At 45.8% G+C, this 20,858-nt stretch overlaps 2 protein-coding genes across 2 annotated transcripts in view; one reads left to right on the top strand and one right to left on the bottom strand.

Moving 5' to 3' along the window:
- Positions 1-92: 92 nt before the first annotated feature.
- T265_15460 (hypothetical protein) lies at positions 93-16,468 on the top strand (the record flags this gene model as incomplete). The annotated part of the gene is made up of 6 exons (XM_009178233.1): positions 93-186; positions 2,385-2,756; positions 2,790-3,022; positions 3,058-3,462; positions 12,506-12,724; positions 15,524-16,468. Coding segments are annotated over 6 exons (2,268 nt in total), but the record flags the coding sequence as incomplete, so codon positions are not given.
- A 3,549-nt stretch (positions 16,469-20,017) lies between these two features.
- Positions 20,018-20,858, bottom strand: part of T265_11552 (hypothetical protein) — a gene marked incomplete at both ends in the record, with an annotated part of 28,683 nt that continues 27,842 nt past the window's right edge. Inside the window, one exon of the mRNA XM_009178232.1 lies at positions 20,018-20,486. Coding sequence (XP_009176496.1) covers positions 20,254-20,486 — 233 coding nt within the window. The remainder of the gene's footprint in view (positions 20,487-20,858) is intronic.

The following is a 20,858-nucleotide window of genomic DNA, read 5'->3' as shown; positions in this document are numbered from 1 at the left end:
AGACCAGCTCCGGTGGAAGAACTATATAGGACCATTGTCCAGAAAGTCCACGAGGCTGACGCGACATTCGTCCCAAGAAGACCGGCACGCAGTCGGATGAACCGCAAGCTGCCAAAAAGGATTCGGCGACTTCTAGAAAAAAGATCCCAACTCATTTCAAAAAGTTGACCGCAGGGGACACAGAAGGTGAGCTATCATTTCGTAAAATGCGCAATCGATGTAAATCGGAAATCCGCAAATGGAACATACGAAAACAAGCCACCATTCTGGACCTCGCTCGAAAAAAACAAAAACGTACTGTTCAAGTGCGTTAGACCCCGCCGCAGAGGGGAGGACAGAAACGAGAACCGACAAATGACCCAAAAGTGGTATCTGAGGGTTGTAGAGAGCACTATGCGTGTCTATACTCAGCCCCAGCGTCCTCGTCACATCCACTCTTGTCAAGGAGAAACTACGAACAGCCTCTAACCGACTTGGTCTTCACGGTGGAGGACATTCGTCAACTCTTGGACAAGATCAACCCATTCTGCGCATTGGGACCCGACGAGGTCCATCCGAGGATCCTGAAAGAAACGTCCTCCACACTGGCAAACCATTTACACTTGGTGTTTCGTCAGTCGCTTGACGAAGGCCGCCTTCCCCCTGCTTGGAAGGAAGCGATTGTCACGCCAATCTACAAAACTGGTGACCGACTATCGCCTGGCAGCTATAGGCCTATAAGCCTCACTAGCGTGCCGTGCAAGGTGATGGAACGCATTCTGAAGCGAGCCATCCTAGATCACCTTACTTCCAGCAATCTGATATCTCCAGCTCAACACGGATTTCTCCCAAACCGTTCTTGCGTACTTGAAATCCTGGAGTTCCAATGCCAGTACCCTCCAAATGGATGTTGACGCTGCCAAGCGTGGTCGTTGGACTGGCACCTTCCTCTGAATGATGAAAAGTGCGTCCATGTGTCGTTTGGAGGGGATTCAGCGAATGCCTTTGTTATGCATGGTGAAAAAGGACCAGAAAACATCATGAGGATAGATGCCAAAAAAGATTTGGGCATCTGGGTCTCCTCAAACTTGTCCCTCTCACTACACCATGAGAAATCGGCCCAAAAGGCATTCACCATTTTACGGATGATCCGACGAACCTTCTCCCGTATTACTCGCATGGACTTGCAAATACTCCAATGGGCCTACGTCAGACCGCTCCTGGAGTACACCAACCAAGTTGTCTACTCAGGACGTACGAAAGACGTTACCCTCATTGAGCGTGTCCAGCGAGTTGCCACTAGAATGGTTGCCGGCCTCAAATCCGTGGATTACGAAACGCGTCTCGCGATGCTTGATCTCTTTCCCCTGGAGTACCGTCGCCTCCGAGGGGACCTAATTCTTACCTACGCCCTGTTTTTAAACAAAGCTGGGCAAACAGGTTTTTTACCGTTGACCCAGCAAACACCCGGCGAGGACATAGTAAGAAAATTTTCAAGCTCTGGGCACACACTTTCATTAGACGAAACTTTTTTTCATTTCGGGTAGTAGCTGCGTGGAATGACCTTCCTCCGGCGGTTGTACACGCTCCTTCTCGAACCCAATTTAAAGCACTATTAGACATTTATTTATGCGAATCCTCGCGCTGGCGAGCATACTGCCCCGCGCTGAGAACATAAAGAGCAGTGCTACACCCTTTTTTCACTTGTGCCTTTCAGGTGAACGACAACCACTGACCGACAAGAACAAAACCGACCCGGGAAACTTGGGCAAAAGCCTCGATCCTGTGTATCAATCCGTGAATCCGTAAACGGACACCACAAACAGATATCTACACCCCGTGCTATCTCGAAATCCGCGGTTTTCGGCGGGGACAGGGAGCGTTTGTTCACCTTCAGCATAATATGCGCTTTTCGTAAATATACTATTTGGTACTTTTTATCATGAAATCTTCATCAAGACGACAGTCGGGAGGCTGATTGGCTAAGCTAGACGGTAGCGGTATGCTTCACTCCGGTATGACATTTATATTACACTTTAAAAAGAAGACTTCTCATGACCACCTCTCCCTGAGTCTCCGCATTAGTATACTTCTGCAGGAAATCCGACGAATATTCCAGTACGCAAATATGTAAACCGCCCGAGCAGATCTGGCTTTGTTCGTCAACACAAAACCTTTTTACTCACTTTCTTCTACACCTGTTTAGAAAATCATTGCCTAGTCGCCCACGCTTGCATCAGCAACTGGAGGCACATGTTGTCTTTATTTTTAGCTGCTCACTGTGGCGGTGGAACCGATTTTGTGAGTCTTCGCTCCAATTATCCGCACACAATAACCTATTCGATTTGGCCAAATGAGCTTATGGTATCCGTAAACTTAGTGACCAATCACATAGTGAGGTTCAGTTTGGTTCGCTGATACAGTCCCAAGATTTATGGCGGATATCGCATTCGATAACATCACGCAGGAAGTGCGGGGTATTGTATATCCAGGGAAACTAAGACTGCGGGAGAATGATTTCATGTTTAAAAATGAACAAACTGGAAAAGTCGATCACTTCCTTCGTGCAGACTTAGTAGCTGCTCAGTGGATTGCACGTGCTACTGGACTCGGCCTCCGAATCAAGCTAAAAAATGATTCCATGCATCGTTACGATGGCTTCGGCGAGACCGAAGCTGAAAAGGTCGCCAAGTTTTTTAAGACACACTTTGGCATCGAAATATCTAAGCGTGAGTTGTGTTACAAGGGTTTCAACTGGGGCGATGTTGAAGTTGATGGTTGGTTTTTATTTTGCTCTAATTCTCCTCTAGGAGATGTCCTCGAAATGTCCGTGAAGAACTCGATGTCTTTCGAAATTCCCCTGGCTAATTTATCTAACGCCACGTTGAATAAGAATGAAATCGTTTTCGAGTTCCATTTAAATGATGATGCGGAGATTTGCCTTTCTGAAATGCGGCTTTACACGCCTGGCACTGAAGCTGATCGTGACGGAAAAGCTCCAATAATCTACTCAAAGGTTACCGAAAAGGCCGATATAATCCAGGTACTGGTTTTCCTTTACTCTGTTAATGAAATCAGGTCACGGGCGACTTTCTGGTGGAATTCAAGCAGCTCCAGTGTCTGCAACCTAGAGGTCGTTATGACGTCAAATTATACCCGTCTTTTATACACCTGCATGGAAAGTCATTTGACTTTAAGGTCCCCAAGAGCACCATCACTCGACTTCTCATGCTGCCGCATCCAGACAACCGCCAAGTCTTCTTTGTCCTTCAATTGGACCCCCCAATCAAGCATGGGCAGACAAGATACCACTTTGTTATTATATTGTTCGATAAGGATTCACATGTCGATTTGGATATGGCTGCTTCCGAGGAGTGGTTGCAGGAGCACTTCGATGGAAAACTTACTCAGAATATTGCCGGTCCCGAGTGCGAAGTTGTCGCCCGTATTTTCAAGGCAAGTATTTTTGAATCTTATATTTTGGTATTCTCATTTGCCTGAGTCGCTGTCCACAACTGTTCACTGTCTCTTTTCGGCCTTTTCGAGGGGATACTGGTCAACCGTTTGTCGGCAAATGGCTTATAGCAGCTCGAATTGGATCAGTGTTTGAGTAGCGATTTTACTCTCCTCAAGGTCTGGTTCGAACCCACTGGTGGCATCTCGACTCCTGTCTTAATTTGGGTGAACTGGCGGTATCAGAACCTTCTTGCGTCCTCCCAAGTTCCGTATTTGTCAGGAACGACACGGCCGAGTGATTTATTGATCATATTTAAGTGGTTAATGTTTCTACCTAATCGTTTTTTCTTCATTTTAGTGTCCTTATGTGTAACGCAGATGACAGTAAAATCGATGCTAGTGTAGGCTCAAATACAACGACCAAGGAGAAACCAAAACACTCATTGTAACAACCAGCCTCCATGCTAATCCCCATCCGTTAACAATGAGGACTCGGAGCGCCCACTCTACCTAAGACATCATCCACGTGCCTCTCGAACCTTCCTTCCATTTGAGTTAGTACTGCTACGCCGAGATAAGCGGTTCACATCTCTGGACAAAGCAGCATTCACTAGAATACAGTGTCTCCTTGTGTTGTACAATTTTAGACCGTTTTTTCCACCAGTCGAACCATCGTTTATCATGCGGAGTTGGCGAATGTCTTAAGCAAGGTATTCCAAACTACAGCACAAGTATATTGGGTCCCCATAACGACGGTCTCCATCATTATCAGTGTTAGCAGCACCAGAGGAGAACATTGGTACTTCGCTGCCTTACAACCGTGTTTGAACCAAGCCGTACAATGGGAAGAAGCGAAAGGGCCGCGGGTGGGGTAACCTAGAGCCACTATCGAAAGAAACATCCAAGCCGTCTGCACCTCCAAAGCAGCGAGACAGTTTGGGTAGAAGCCAACATTGTGAATATCAGTTGCTTCGGCTGGGCACCATATCCTTCTGCGTGTCCGAGCCACACAAAGTGGGAGTATGTGGTGAGCTGTCTAAAAGCTTTTCTGCCAAGCTTTTCTGTGTGATAAGGATATGCTGTTCTATTCTTGTTCAACTTCGCCATCAACAAAATACTGAGGTGGACACTGGAAGGTCTTCAGAACAGCGGGTTCAAATGGTTTCTGGTGAGAACCTTGTCTATCTGAAAATACGCAGCCATCCTCCTAATACATGAAGACGAAGACAAAGCACACGTCCTGTTAGACTAACCGTTCTTGTGCCATCTTTCGGCTTATGTCTTGCACTTTAAAACTGCAAAGTTATGGTTCAGAGCGTGCATCTTTGAGTATGCCCTTTGCAATTGAAGGAGAGGCCCTTGGTGTTGAGTTGTACTAGCTCTGATCGAGGTGTGCATGATGAAGTCAGTGCACGGAGCTCAAAGGCCCGGATAATGTTTCCTTAGTCTGAAAAGCATATCACTGGGTCTCAGATGGTGATTATGCGGGATGTCTTCAGGTTTCTGACTGTCGATACCTCAAAAGTGTCGCTGGTGTTGGATGCTGTCAATAAATTCGTAGAAGTAAAAATGAAGTAAAATGAAGTAAAAATGAAGTAAAAATGAAGTAAAATGAAGTAAAATGAAGTAAAAATGAAGTAAAAATGAATATTAAATTGCGCAGCAGGTAATCCAACCGCGCGAAACATCCGAAAACAACTTCGGTTGCCCGACCATATGCTACGCATGCAAAACGTCGTCTGCCGAGACAACTGTTGCTTTCAGAACTGCGAGGTGGGCAATGTACGACTCGGATGTGTTTGAGATTACGGAGAGTTTATATGTTGTTGGTAGAATCCGCCTTCTAGTTTAGGGTCTCTGTGACTCCTCTCGCGCTCGGCCGGATACATTGCAAAAATTAAAGGCTGAACAAAGTCATTGACGTTCGTGCTCCCATTTTCTTTGCAGATTGTATGACGGAGTGCTTTGAGATGTAGGTAGCTCAGGATGCGTGCTATAGGCCAGCACCAGGTTCATAGCTCACTCACTGTTTTTTCGTGTTTTCACTGAGTATGATTAGTTAAACTTGTGGTTGTACAGCAGTGAAGCATCAGTAGCTCAGGATGCTATAGGCCAGCACCAGGTTCATAGCTCACTCACTGTTTTTTCGTGTTTTCACTGAGTATGATTAGTTAAACTTGTGGTTGGTTGGCAGTGAAGCATCAGTGTCAACGCTGATGTTGCTGTTTCTGGCAATGATGGCGGTCACCCATGCCCCCCTCCTCGAAGGCGCATAGCATATCACATTCTGTCCACCTTTAGGTTTCCGCCACTTCTTCCTAGGCGCGGGAAGCAACAATGTTGTTGGCATACCTAAAAGATGACCTATCCTCTTTAGCACGTAATACTGGGTGCACTCCTCGAATGAATTATCTTTTGCTTCAACAAAAACATGTTTCATAAGCGACTTATTGTAAACCTGCTTATTCCAGCTGTAGTGTTAAGATATCGGTGGTCGAACATCCGAAGATGCTTTAGGTCCCTCACCCGCAGTGACAAAGTCTTCCAATCAGCATCCCATGCACTGTAGTCGCAGACGTCACTTGAGACCCACTGATGTGCGTTTTTGATGCTGCAAGTGCGTGAATTTACAAACGCAGTTTGGGCTTTTGAAATTTTTGCATTGACTTTGACACACTATCGCCAGAGCTAATGCAACCACAGATACATATACTGTTGCCGGAATTCGAGAGTCCCCTTGAATTCTTAGAGGCAGGTTCAAAGACTAAGCGTCTCAGAGCGTAGCTGTGCACTTCATCCTCATCGGCAGCACGTCACTGTACAACACTGACATTTCAGTGCCGTACAACTATAATTTATTTGAAACACTAATTGTTAAAAGAATAGAAGTGGTGGGTTAGTACTAGGCCTTTTCCACATCCACTATCATTCTGAAGTGCCTGCACCCTCAAAGAGTCATTCGAACAACCTTAACAGAAACTAACAACAGGAACGCTATTGGCATTTATTGGCATCCATATTTTATGTCTTCTCCAACCGTGGACATGATAGAACACGCGAGCAACGTCCTGGGACCGAGTTACCTCGACAGTACTCTGACTTTTAGTGATCGCATTCATATCCCGTTTCCATGTCAAAGATAGGCGAAATTTAACAATTTTTGGGTGCGATGCTCTCGCGGATACCCTTTTTCGATCTGGTGTCTTACATCCCGTCGAAGCGTGCTGTATTTCAAACTCGAATACATCTCAGAGCTTCGGACGATTTTAGAGTTTTGCAGCGACGTTCCACAAACAGAGAGTTCAGTATCTTGCAGGATTGTGGGTAGTCGTCTGCAGTAGAAGTCAAAGTCGGAAGTTAGACTGTCCGAAGGTGACTTCAGTAGATGGATTTGGTAGGCTTGCATCGCATGGGAGCCCGACAGCTCAATGGTCAGATGAGGTGTGCGCATCTTGCGTACTCCCGAAGAAGATCAAGTCACTTAGCTGTAGCACCCTTTCGGTGCCTAGTTACTATGCCACCCGAGGGAAGTACGAGCGCTGGATACTGGCCAAGCCTTTCTTCCGGTCAGTAACTTCTCACTCTAAGCACGGCCTTTCGCCGCCTACCCTCCACGAAAAGTGCGAACATAAGCAGAAGCGGATAAGCGCGTGATCAGCTCCCACACGGGCGCTCCAGAACAAGTGTCAGTCTGTAGTTCATGTGGAAATATTGCGGCGAGATGGCTCAAGTGGTTAGAGCGCGAATTTACTGACTGGAAGTTTCGTGATTCGAACCCGTTCTCTGCCTCTCGACTTCCCCTGTCTCGGTTTGGGCAACCTGGCAGGATCCCAGCCCTCCTGCTTCCTTCGGGTGGCATGGCAGCTAGGCACCGGAAGGGTGCTACAGCTGGACGATTTATTTTTTAGAACGGAAATATTCTGCTGTTAGCACACATCTGCAGCAGGTTTTCACCGTTGTCCACTCGTCTCGTTTCTAGTCCAAGGAGACCATCCAACTAATCATCAACCGCACTAAGTGTGCAGTCTACTAAGTTTACTTGACTATATATTCATACTGTCGGCAACCGCAACACCAACAGGTGTCAGTCCGCCATGGGAGCTCCATTTGAGAATAGATGAACTACGGTCTGGGTGTACAGGGAACAAGCAGTGGTGACCAACGGGCTGGCGGGATGTTTTCACATGTTACCAAACGAACAATACAAATGCCACTATCAGCAGTCATCCAGTCAAGCAGAGACCCTTCAGTTCGATATTCATGACGGGACTAAATGCGACAGCTTCTGAATCACCAGAGATGCACTCTCAGAAAAGGTCAGTTCGAAGATCGTATTTGGCTCTTGAAACCTCGTATCAGAGAGTCCATGGTACAAGCAGGGGTATCCCGTTATCCAACTTGTTTCAGGGCATGAAAGTTAAAAACTACCGAAATGCACTGAGCTGCATGGCCTGAAGAGTGTTTCCTCTGTGTTTATGACCGTGATGGCTGAGTTAAGCCTGTATACTGCAGTTAACGGCAGTTCACGGTCAACAGACGTATCAGTCGTCTGCAGAGAGACTGGATCTTGTCGCCGCGACACGGTTTATGTACCCCCATGACCCACTGGGCTATTTTGAGGGGTTCAGTTTTGACACCCACAGAGTTTCTTACCGGGCTGGGCAGTGGACAGAGGTCTGAACAACACACTTCCCTGGTCTCACACACTCCCCTGGCCTCAGCACAAGGACTGACCCTTTGATTGCCATTCACCATGTTTAGCTGCAGTTTATGTACGTCCGATTACACTAGCAACCATAAACGCGTCATGTAGAAACTGGACCTTGCCGTTATGTAACGGTTTGTGTACCTCCGCGACCCACTGAGTTATAGTGGGGGGGGGATCCGTGCGACACTTGCAGAGTCTCATACTACGTTGGTCAATGGTTCGAAGTCTGACGAACACAGTCTCTTGTCCTCTAGGTTGGGGGTCGGAACATGTGTGGGGCTTTGTCCTGGAAAAATTGAAATGCACTTGCATTTCCGGACAAACACCACTACCTTGCGATCAGGCTTTTGAGCCAGAGGCTTTGGTTGTGGACCCTAATCGTTCCCTCTGGGTGTGGACTCCCTGGCCACGTATCACCATGAACTGCACATATACAAACTCATACTACATCGGCTGTCGCGTGTTGCCTGCAACCGAGTCGCCTTACTAGCTGCATGCAGCAGCGCGCATAGGCGGGCTGCTGCTGACGCCTCCCTTCTTTCTCTTCCACATACTTTTTTCAAAAACAAGTTTTGTGAGGCCTGAACGCCCTGTTGCGGTGAGCTAAAAGCTCAGAGATCACTGTGGCTGCCGGAGATCTGGATGCTAAACGAGCAGGCATAGCGCATCTAAAAATCAATTAGGTGGTCGACATGGAGCACACTCGATAGGTACGGAAAATGGCGGATGATTGGTGCAGCCGTGTGATGACCGCAGTACTAACTTCCAAAATGGCTGAAGTCGTCTGGTCACATTTTGTCCTCCAGCTGTGTCAGCTAAGAATTCAAATTGATTATAATCGACGTCATTTACCGATGTCGTGGAGCAATAACTGACCGCCTCTCGTTTTGGAACACATTTGTGGATTCCGACCACATGCTCGTCCGGATTCGCCTCTTCCTTTTTTTCAGGGCCGCATATGTTGTGGGTAAATGGCTTAGCAACTGAAAAAACTAGGCAGACCGGGTGTCAGACGAGTTCACCAGAATCGTCTCCTGGAGTCTCTTGCAACGCTCCACCATCAGATGTGAATTCTTACTGGGACGAGATCGCCATCTCTTCGCACCCTCCTGGGGGTTTTGCCACCACCAGGCGCATTCAAGCACTGGATATCAGACCGGACAGTGGCATTGCTTAAATCTTGGAGAAATATCCCAGCCTGATCCGAACATAAATTGATGCGACGGATTATCAGACGTCAAGTGAAGGTGAGCGTGCAAGCCGACCGTGAATTGTGGTCGACACAGAAAGCCAAGGAGATGGATGTGGTCCAGAAAGCCGGTACTGTCCGGTTTATCCATGCGACCGGTCTTCGGGAACCACCTGTTGATGAAGGCGCCAAGGATCAAACTGGAACGACCATTCTGAATATAGAACGTCTCGACTGTTGAACCGAACACTACGAACAACAGTTATCATGGCCACTCATCTTGAGCCCACAGCGGACGTAAAACCATGGACGGTAAATGTGGAACCCCCAAAGGCCTCGAGGATTTATGGCACCACCGAGCTTCTGGTCCGGATGACCTCCAACCCGCATTGTTCAAAAATGGCGGTGAAGTTCTCAGTCAGCGATTGTCCGATCTGTTTGCCTGAATTTGTGAAAGGGGGACTGTCCCAAACAACTGGGGAGAGTAGATACTGGTGCCCATATTGAGTGTGGTAACTACAGGGGTATCAGCTTGACCCCGGTGGTAACGAGACTGTTGGCGTCATTTATGGTTCGTCGCCTTATGGTGGCTCGTGAAACACCGGCTCGTGAAACACCGGCCTTCGTCAGGTGAGCAGGATTCCGGCCAAGGTTGCGTTGACCAAATTTTTACACTTCGTCAGGTGCTAGAACGTCATACGCACAATTTTAGTATTGCTGGATTTCCAAGGTGCATTTGACTCGCTTGACCGGTCTGTTCTGCTTGGCACGCTTGCCCATCAAGGAATGCCTCAGAAGTTTGTGAACATAAGTTCCTTGTATTCTCAAACTTTCGGACGTGTGAAGGTACACGGTGAGCTCTCCAGAAGCTTCCTCACACAAAGTGATGTCCTTCAGGGATGCCCATTCTCCATTTGTGATCGGTGAGACAATGAGGCGTACACTGGAAGGTCTCCAAAACCTCGGCGTTCAAATAGCCTGTGAAGAAAACCTCGATCTGAAATATGCAGCCGATATTTATCTCGTCTTCGAGGAGGTGTAGGTGTTTTTGGATGAACTGAGCAAAATCATCTCGTCCTTTAGTATGCACTCACTCACAGGCCATGTTCCTGGACATGCAGTCACTGAACAGCAACTTACAATCCAAGGAGAGACAATCGAAGTTGTGGATCGTTTTACGTACCTTGGACGTTGTATTTATTCTAATCGTAGTGTGACAGATGAGGTGAATGCACGAATCCGCAAGGCCCGGGTCGCGCTCGCCAATTTGAGACACCTACGGCGTTATATAGATAGATCGACGAATCTCAAGGGAAGTGTATGTCAGGCTACAATACGGGCTGTTTTGTCGTATGGCTGTGAGACTTGACCTGTTTGAGCAGCGGAACTGGGACGCCTTCCGGTGTTTGACAATCGTTGTCTCAGAACCATAGATCGTGTGGGTTGGTATCGACGAATCCGTAACGATGCAATTAGAAAGCGTGTTTTCGGTTGTGCAACGGGTATGTCCATTGAAGAATGTATCCAGCACCCGAAGCTACGTTAGTCGGGACATCTGTTGCGTATGCGTAACCATCGTTTGTCGAAAAGAGGGCTGTTTTCCCTCACTTAATCAGAGTGGCGGATGCAGAGAGGTGGCCAAACCTTGACCTTCCACAGGGATTTGAAAATGAGTATGAGACGTTTGGGCTTTTTCAGTGCTACTCGCCTTCCACGCCTTACGGCAGTGAAGCATCATTGATGAACACTGACGTCATGCTGTCGATGATGATGATGACTCGCCTTCCAGGATGGGGATCGCGTGATCCCCACTGCGCCTGGTTGGAGACGCTGCAAAATAGGGCTGCCAATCGATGTCAGTGGCAATCTATCTAGATTACCTGAGTAAGTGTTTGGAGGTGCAGGCACCTCGGAATGATTGTAGTAAGCTAGTACTAAGTCCTCCGTTCAATTATACTCTTTTCTTCACAATAAGGCTTTCAAGCAAATCATGGTTGTATGGCAGCGAAGCCTCAGTGTTAAGCACTGATGTCACGCTGTCGATAATGAGGATGACCAACTCTAAACACCGCGAAATTTGTTTCCATACTCCGAAAGGTGGTCTGGTTAGCCGATTTAATGTTCGCAAACTGAAGCGAGTAGGATAAGGACTGCTTCTGCCCGAACACTGGATTCTCTCTCCGATGATGTGTGCTGTCTGTCGGAAACAAGGAAGAATATATATCAATAAGTGCTGTGATTAATCACACTGCAGTTGAATTGACTGCCACCTAGTTCTCTTCCAGCTTCCTTCAGCGCGCCTCTGGTCACGTAGAGGTTGCTGTAGCTGGATGTGCCGGGATGGGCTTTGTGTTGAGCGGTCGATTGGTTTGCCTTGCAGAATGAGGCGTATGCGACCCTGCCTATGTCTGGCTTGGCAAACTGAAAGGTTTGACTGTCGAATGTGGAATGTCGTTCATTCTGTCGGTCTCTACTTAGACTGTTTGACTCTGTTGGGGGTTTAGACACCTAAGATGCTTGTGCGACACCAACTCTAGGTTAACCTCCCTGATTCATTCTCCATTCCGTTTTTCAAGTAAACTGACATAACCGTAAGGCAGCAAGACTCCGGTGTTCTTTGCTCATCATGTCATTCATGATAACTGATGGTGATGGCGCAACTACCAGCAAGCCGAGCCCACACAGTTGACCGAAGGCAAGCGTGGATAGTCGGTGTAATATCAAATCGAACTGTGTATGATAAGCAACTGTATTCAATGGACATCCTTGTTCTGTTCGCAGTGGTGCGTCTCGTCACTTTTAGAATTTCTGGAATACCGCCTGTGTATGCGGTTTAGACTCCACGTATAAGTGGTGTACAATTTCCAGCCTATTTTAGACTTGAGTAAACTAGGGTAGTTCTTCTGCTCTAACCACTAGTTTTTAAAGGTAGGGATGAGGCTTATATTTAAACTGTCATTCCAGTGACGTTTCGCTAGTAAGAGAGGGAGAGAAGAGCACTAGACCTATGGCCCTCGGTCGCTATGCGCCCACTCCCGGAGCTCGTGATCAGTGGAATGCTATTGTTATTTATATCACGTCTGCTGTATATGAGAATAGTTTTCGTATATTTATCTGTATTTGATGTAGTTTGCTTGGCCGGCTGACATTCCTGGTTGGATTTCCATTTTTAGGTCTTATTTGATCAAAAAGTAACCGTACCCGGAGCTTTCTCAGCCAAAAACGGAGGCAGTGCTGTAGCATGCAGTTACAAAGCTTCCGTTGGTTTGCTTTATCCACTCGAACGTGGTTTCACCTTTGTACCGAGACCTCCAGTCTCGATTCGATTCGATGAGATAATCACTGTTCAATTCTCACGTGGAACTGGAGCACAGCGATCGTTTGATTTTGAGGTACGTACTTTTCCTCCCACAAACATCCTCTGCATCTCGTCCACACGAAATGTTCTTTAGATAGTCTATAATTAGGCGAATTTCTACGGTGTCATTTTATGGACTTCACATGTGTCGGAAAGCAATGCCTACTCTGCATTGTATACTGTTTGGTGTCGGACCTACTTGAGATGTTTTTATGTGAGCATGTTTGATAATATCAACAACAAGATTGACAGCGACGCCATATTCTGTCTGGGTACTCAATGGCACTGTAGTGGCTTATTGTTCAGCTGCTAATCTGATTGCTGTTCGGATAACCATAGAAATTCATGGTATGCACACGACTTTTGGCTCTCAGCGAGTATAGAACGACTCAACGATTCTCATCATAATTAAATTGCTTTGCGGAATGCATTCAGTGATTGAACTAACGGAAACTTCGTAGAGCGATAATCTGTTGGCAGGGCAACATGTTCCTGGTCCATCTATTTCAACTCCCTTACTAGCCTCTCGATGTGTCACTTCTGCTTAATGTTTCTACCAGCAGAAATTGCTCCTCCCTCACGCCTATGGAGCTTGAGAGACTCAGCTAATGAGGCGCGAAAACACTGACCGGAAGGTCCGTGTTCGAAATTAATCAGTGCTTTTCGACTCTTCTTGTCTCGAATTATACAACCTGGCTGTATCTTAGCCTCTCGTGTTACACTTCAGCTGTGCACCGAGTGGGTGCCACAGCTGACCGGTTTTAAAAAACACTTTATAAATGTGTTGATTTTTATGTTCGTATACTCGTTGAGAATGCACACATTGGAAGAGAAGGACGACCATATCTGTGATTCAAAACCTTGACTGCTCTTGCCCTTAGTTTCGCTTCACTGCTGTGCTTCGTTACAGCTACCACTTATTCATTTTCTCTCTTAGCGCATGTCTCTGCATTTTCTACATACCACTTCGAATTAAAGGTGGTACCCTCAGGCTCAGTATACATGCAGATGTGGTCCGAATTCATTCCATCAACCGTCAGGTTTACCGTCTGGTATCCCTGAAAACTTTTCGATTTTCAAATTGGTTTACTTATACGACCACTGATTTTACACCAACGCCATTTGTAAAAGAACCAAGCTAACTTTCATCCACAAGTGTGTCAACCCTTTCCACACATTCGCGGACAAAGATGGTCGAAGGTGAAATGTGGACCAACCGTAATTCTACTCGGGTCCAGCAGCGTTTAGTGTCACACTTCCAGCACACGAAAACTGCCTAGGTGTGGCAACTTCCTGGGCGAAACAGAGTTTGAGTTAATAGTCAGTGCTCCTCAAAGAGGTCTGAGTCAATCCTCGTTTTGTTTATTCTGGCTTTTCGTTCCTTTTGTGGTTTCTGACTGTTTTTCTCGTTCCTTCATCTATCATCACCTCTTCTACCCTACGAAAGGCGCCTGCGAAACTACGTAGCACCACTCAAGGTTCTTTTTCGAACGAAGTCGAAATTTATCCCATCCCCTTCAGAATTTCTATCCTACCACCCATCTGTCTTTCAAGTCGTCCTTACCAAATCACTCCTTCCTATCGTCCAAATGAGCGTTGCGTCTCCTTGCTCGTAATCGTTAAATCCTGTTGCACCACTTTCTGTGTGCATTTCGATGAGTCCTAGACATGCTTCTTTAAACTGTTTATTATTTATTACAATTCTGTACAAACGATCCCTGATAACAAGCTTCCCCTTCCTGTGTGGTTCACGCTTGTCGGCAATAAAAATCAAGGTTTTGACCGTTTTGGAGAGACGATTATCAGCTAAATAAGTGAAAACAAAATACTGCCTTTTGGTGAGGCACAATACGGTGATGAAGTGCTTTCCGAGGCGACAAAAGCAAACGCAAATGACCATCAAATGCTATAGTAGGAAGTATTAGGCGGAATGGAAAATTCTCGAAGCTCGTTGGATTAAATCCCAAATATTCCGGTAGCCATGAGTTCATAGTACTTCTCTGAGCGAAAATCAGCAATTTGATAAAGTTTGGCCTTCAGCTCGTAGTGAAATTTGGGAGCTACACAGGTCTTATCACAAAATCGCTCAGTATTTAGTCAAATGGTCGAAACGGAGTGTTGAATTTATCGTAGAGAAAGGAAGTTCCCAGGCAGACTATCCTACCATTTACAGCTGAATCGTTAGGACCTCCTGTTCGCAGAAATTGGACGACAGTTTGGTGGGTGGCTCGTTTCGTTGTTCTGGTTAGGTGTCAGATTCGTCATAATCGTTTAAAAACCCTTTAGAATTGTCTTGGCAAAATGATCAGGACAAAGTATATATATCGTTACCGAGTGGCACGCTCATTTGCGTGTTGTTTTGTACTTTTAGATGATCTGTGGACTGAACTTCTAAGTTCTTACATTTGCGCCTATTGTTCCGGTTAATAGCTCGGGCTAATGAACGGCTGAAGCAAGTTTGTTCACTGAACGGATGTAGGGGGAAATATGTCAGCATTCAGAGACTGCCATTCCATTCCAAAAATGACGAACAGTTTATAGCTCAAACCCTGGTGGGATTCAGCTCACGGTGAAATGGCCTTCGGGCCGTATTTGTGACCGTTTTGCTTGACACTATGCTAATGTATCCACACAAGAATTACACTTACCTGTTTTTTATGCACTTGTATTCGGTGAATCTTGTCTCAGATTGACATGAACATCGCATAACATTTAAGAGGAAACGGACATTAGCTGATCTGACCTATCTTCATGTGTACCCTAGCTTATTTTATCTGTTAGGTTTCGTTACTTTTTGTCTTGGGAGTTACTTCATCCTTTTGCTTTTCTATAGGTCGAAACCAGAAATGGACTCACACATACCTTCACGTCAATTGATCGTAATGAATATCACCAGCTTTACGACTTTGTAACTTCCAAAAAATTGCGCGTGAAAAACATTGATTCCGAATCAAGAGCTGGTGGGGGCAGTGGAGCTACAGCTGCCGAAGACGCGTGGTCCTCATCAGAAGAGTCTCATGATGCATACATGGAAAAAGTTAAAACAGAGGCTCGTGAACGCCAAGTTGAAATGGATGACGACGACGATGATGATGAAGACGATGAAGATTTCAAGCCACCTGATGAATCCGACGCATCGGAATTGGCTGAAGAATATGACAGCAATGTTGAGACCACGTCGAGTGCCGAGGAATCTGACAGCGGTGCATCAGGAAGCGGATCCGGTTCTGAACCAGAACCACAGCCCAAAAAATCGAAACCTGTACGAAAGGAGAAACCACCTGCCAAACCTAAAGCAACTGAGCGACAGAAAAAGAAGAGAGTCAAAGACCCTAACGCACCCAGCCGTCCTCCTACCGCTTACATAATGTGGTTCAATGAACATCGTGATGAAATTTCAAAAAGCATCGGCAGCCCCACATCTGTTGCTGAAGTCGCCAAGGCAGCTGGAGAACGGTGGCGAAATATTGACTCTGAAACCAAAGCCAAGTATCAGGCTCGTGTGGACGACTTGAAAAAGAACTACGAATCTGAAATGCGTGTATATCGGGATAAGATAGCATCGGGCGAATTAGTAGCACCGAGTACTTCCAAAGTTACGAAAACTCCCCGTACCTCGAAGCCTTCTGCACCAAAGGTCAGTTCAGGATCCGCTTTCAAGAGCGAAGAATACGTCGCGACTTCTGAGTCCGGTTCAGATGAATTGAGTGATCTCAGCGATGACGGAGGGGAAAAGCCTACCGGAAAAGATTCTGGAGATTCTGATTTATCTGAATAATTCAACTTGTCTTACGTTGCATTTTCATCTGTGGATATTAAGGTATAATTATATCGCCCGTCAGATTTGTACATTGGCGTGCGTTGTGTATGCGTCTGCAAATTTTATATAGACTTTGCTTTATGTAAACCTTATTTACCGTTTCGGTAAGTCATGAGGCGGATGGCTGAGCTCCATATCCGTTGGGTGTTTCAATGTCTGTGCCAGAGATCTAATTGAGTTTTAGTCCTTCCAAGTTTCCAAGCTTTCTTACCCATCGGAAATCGCGACTTTTAAGGATGCCTTACTGCTTAAATTATCCGCCGTCCATTAAATAATGTAATATCTTTAACGGAATTTGGTGGGCTAAGTACACGCACTATCGCCACCCACTAATGCGTAAACAGTTCAGGTGACCAAGATTTATTCCTCGTAAGCCACTCAGAATAAGTCCTCATTCCAATAAGATAGTGGTGTCTTAAAATTCGGGAATCATTCCAAACAGTATTATTATTATTATTATTATTATTATTATTATTATTATTCCAAACAGTCAACGATAGGCTGTTGACTGGAGTAAGTTGTTGCACATTCCTAGTTTGGATAGTTCGTTACACGCGAACATTCAATAGACTTTCGCCCCGTCAGGCGAATTTTTCAGTTACTTCAAGTATTATTATATTATTATTCCAAACAGTCAACGATAGGCTGTTGACTGGAGTAAGTTGTTGCACATTCCTAGTTTGGATAGTTCGTTACACGCGAACATTCAATAGACTTTCGCCCCGTCAGGCGAATTTTTCAGTTACTTCAAGTTTAATAGTTACCTCGTGTAACGGAAATGTTGTTCAGGCTGTGCGCAACTCTGATGAGGTAAATAAACAGCCGAATTGTACTAACTCATGATGAAAATCTTTAATCGGCCGCACGGGTATCTCTGGGTGGCAGGCACGTCTTCGCGTAAGGGTTTGGAAATATAAGCCCATATCATAAGTTGACTAGACTCCGACATCAACGGATTTCTCGGAATTGCCAGTTTCCTCTTATTCAAGTCCACGGTTATCCCGCATTGGTCGTACAAAGTGATGCTTCACTCTAGCTGCAACACGAAACATTCAGCGGCTTCTAGTGCCAATGTTATGGTCCACGTGATGCCTCAATCTCTAAAGTGCAGTATCCTCACAAAGTGCACTGCCCTTCGGACTTCTATTGCCTGCTCAGAATACTGCAAGACCGATAAATCATAACCAGGTTGTCTTCTCGAAACGATTTTTTTCAATAGCCAGCCAAATATTACCGTTGAAAACGCATAATATGTATTTATACCTTACAGCAGAACAACCCGCTGACAGTTTTGTCCGAGAGAATCGCTTCCAGCACATTCTTTTTCATATCGTCGTATGCAAAACAAGCGAGCGATATCTTAACTGGATTCCGGCTTTACTCTTCTGAAATGCTCTGGATGCTTTCCCAAGGGATAGGAGACATACTAATTGAGGTGATACAGCGTCTGAACCACCAGGGAAAGTGCATCACTGGCATGTTCAGCTCGTACATTCCCTTAACACGTACTATGAGGGCTAGACATCCCATCTGCATGCATTGAAGGCGTTGACATTATTGAATAACCGAGGAAGAGATGAGATCATACTCAGCATGCAGCCAACCACTTTTCATAGTAAACAAGTTCGCGGAGCGGAGCAATGAGATCGATTCCTTACTTTTGATTAGAAGGATAATATCTCACAGGACACTCGTCCGGGCTGTGTTCCCCTGCGACTTGTGCCCGTCAGACTACGCTGGTTTGTTAATTATCAAATACAGTCTGAAGCAGAAAACATAGCTCTCCGTATCCAATCTTGTCTCTTCAAGTGAGGTATCCACCCATGCTCCTGCCGCTAGCCTTTTATCCTTTGTTCTGCGGATTCCCGAATGTTTTGTCTGTGTTTGCAAATAACTATGATCTTGGGCATTATTAAGGGACGTCTCAAATTGTGTTCTAAGGGGCTTTTTGCTCGTAAGGAATGCAGGTCCCATCAAATCAGTTCTAATAAGGGTTGTCGAACGCTGAACGAACTACTGAGGTCCTCCTTGTCTAATTACAGAACCCCATTCCACGCTTAGTTGATCGAATATACGGGGTCTGTAGGGGAATTCTTTCTTTGTAGCATGAACTATCCATGAATCTTACAAGATTTAACGGATGGTGTTTTTGAAGTCAAGTGCAATGAGAAATTACATGGACAGCTGCCACCTAGTCATTGGTAGATGGTATCTTCCGCTCCTCCGCTGTAAATCGAAAAACTAATGCAGATACATGCCGCCGTGATTAACCACGTTGAGAGAGCATCGCTTATGGGTAATGAAGTTTGCGTCAGGGATTCATTCTGGATGATTGTATAGAATAAAGTGAACGTCAGGTAGACAGCTGTGTGTCCACTTAAGAGAAATTTGAACGGAACGATCATTCACACACGATAATTTCGGAAGCTTCGAGGGTGACTGTTACGGGTTCCGCGAATCAGGTTCGTTCCCTTATGTTGTCGGGCGACCCGCTTTAGAAACCATGAAATGTAAAGGGATACAGCGAGAAATATGGTCTATAGGAGATGCGCTATGGCGTCAGTTGTGCTACGCAGCATGCCGGCACTGAACTTTCCTTCCTCCGAGTCACTTCGCTAGAGTTTGAACCCTTCGCTCCGAATTGCGCTCATAACTAAGTACTTGGTCAGAATATTTACCTGGCCGTGCAAACTGTTTATATTAAAATTGCCGATCAGTTCTGTTTCGTTCTGCAACCGGCGATAATTTGCATTGATCACAGAAATAAACGCATGGGACCCAAACTGCGGACCTACAGACAGAATTCTCCGGAGTTTACAGCCGTCTGACGAGGTGTCTTGGCTCGGATACGGAAATGACGGGAGGGATAGCCTGTACTGAACTTCCAAACATCACTGTCGAAAGCCTTAGGGAACTGTCACCCTTCCATGTCAGTTCTTTGTATCAGGATAGGTTACGCCCACCAAATAGGACCCCAAGGGTTTACAGAGCAACAGACACTGTCGCGATTACATACGTGATGCGTTTTAAAATATTACGCGACCGGACGATTATTCTGGTGTCCAGCACTGCGTCCTATTGTTTTCAGCACTAGCGGACAGTCCTCAGCACGTTTTCTCGCCTCAAGACCGACATCAGGCAGGTGACTAATCACCTGCCTTACCTTGATCCCCCCCCCCCGCCTCTTGTAGGTTTTAACTAGAACCCACACTCTTTGTCCCACTGATACGCCTTTTACAGTTGCACGATAGAGAGGAATCAGTACAAGCACTGTGTTTTTGTCTAAGAGATGGATTGCATGTTAGGTTTCGGACGTAGAACGTGACTGGATGCAACGTCGCACGCTACAAGTGGTGTAGTCATGGTACGATGCGCACAAATATTCTGTAGGGTAATATGAATCCTAACCCATAAGAGAGGAGGAGAACTTCATGAAATAACACACGCGAGTCAAGGACGAAAAGGACACGGAAACATCGGTGCTGTTCTTCCAATAGCACAGACCTGAGTAATTGTTAGCATTTATTTCAACAGTGGGTGCGTTCAAATATCCGATGGATTCATTCTGTTACATAGTTAAAAAGATGAAAAAATCATGAGTCTGATGAAGTACAACGAAAGAACAGTGGTTACAATGCGCCACAGAAACCTGGGTGTTATTGGTGACTCGTCGAAAGCAAACGGGTTATGTTAGCCAGTGCTAAAATAATGACGATAACGACCAACTGTAGTTCACTGACCAGTTACTCAGGAATGGTGTTATGAATACGACATGCACGTCCTGTATGGAGAGGGCATAGGTGCTTCTCAAATATCGCTTCCCATTGGGCTTCACATGGTCTGAACAGGTGAAGAATGATAGCTTGCAGTAAATGGTGAACAAACCGACGGTTCAAAGTTTCCTGCTGCAGCAAACGAAACACACGAGCGGCACCTCTACGGGTAGTTTCGTGGCCCAGGAATTGAGCCAATTCCTCTAAAACAGTGGAAAAAAATCCGTGGAAGCATTACAGTAGCTAAAATTAAAATTAGTAAGCGATATCAAATGATTTTGACATGGAAGCAAAAGCTAGGTGTCACGGACGACGACATGAAGAAAGGAATAGATCCAAAGGGCTGCAAAAGACTTCAAAAAATTGGTATCAGAGTATCTTCAACCATACGGTTGAAAATGAGGTACAAGCTTCACGAACCATCATCATCATCATCATCAATAGATCCAAATGCAAAAGACTTCAAAAAATTGGTATCAGAGTATCTTCAACCATACGGTTGAAAATGAGGTACAAGCTTCACGAACCATCCATCACATCATCATCAAAGACAGCAACATCAGTGCTGGCACTGA

The sequence above is a fragment of the Opisthorchis viverrini genome, assembly GCF_000715545.1.
Source record: "Opisthorchis viverrini unplaced genomic scaffold opera_v5_516, whole genome shotgun sequence".
NCBI classification, from domain to species: Eukaryota; Metazoa; Platyhelminthes; class Trematoda; order Opisthorchiida; family Opisthorchiidae; genus Opisthorchis; species Opisthorchis viverrini.
The sequence above is the reverse complement of the archived record's forward strand: the minus strand, read 5'-3'. Positions and strand labels throughout refer to the sequence as shown.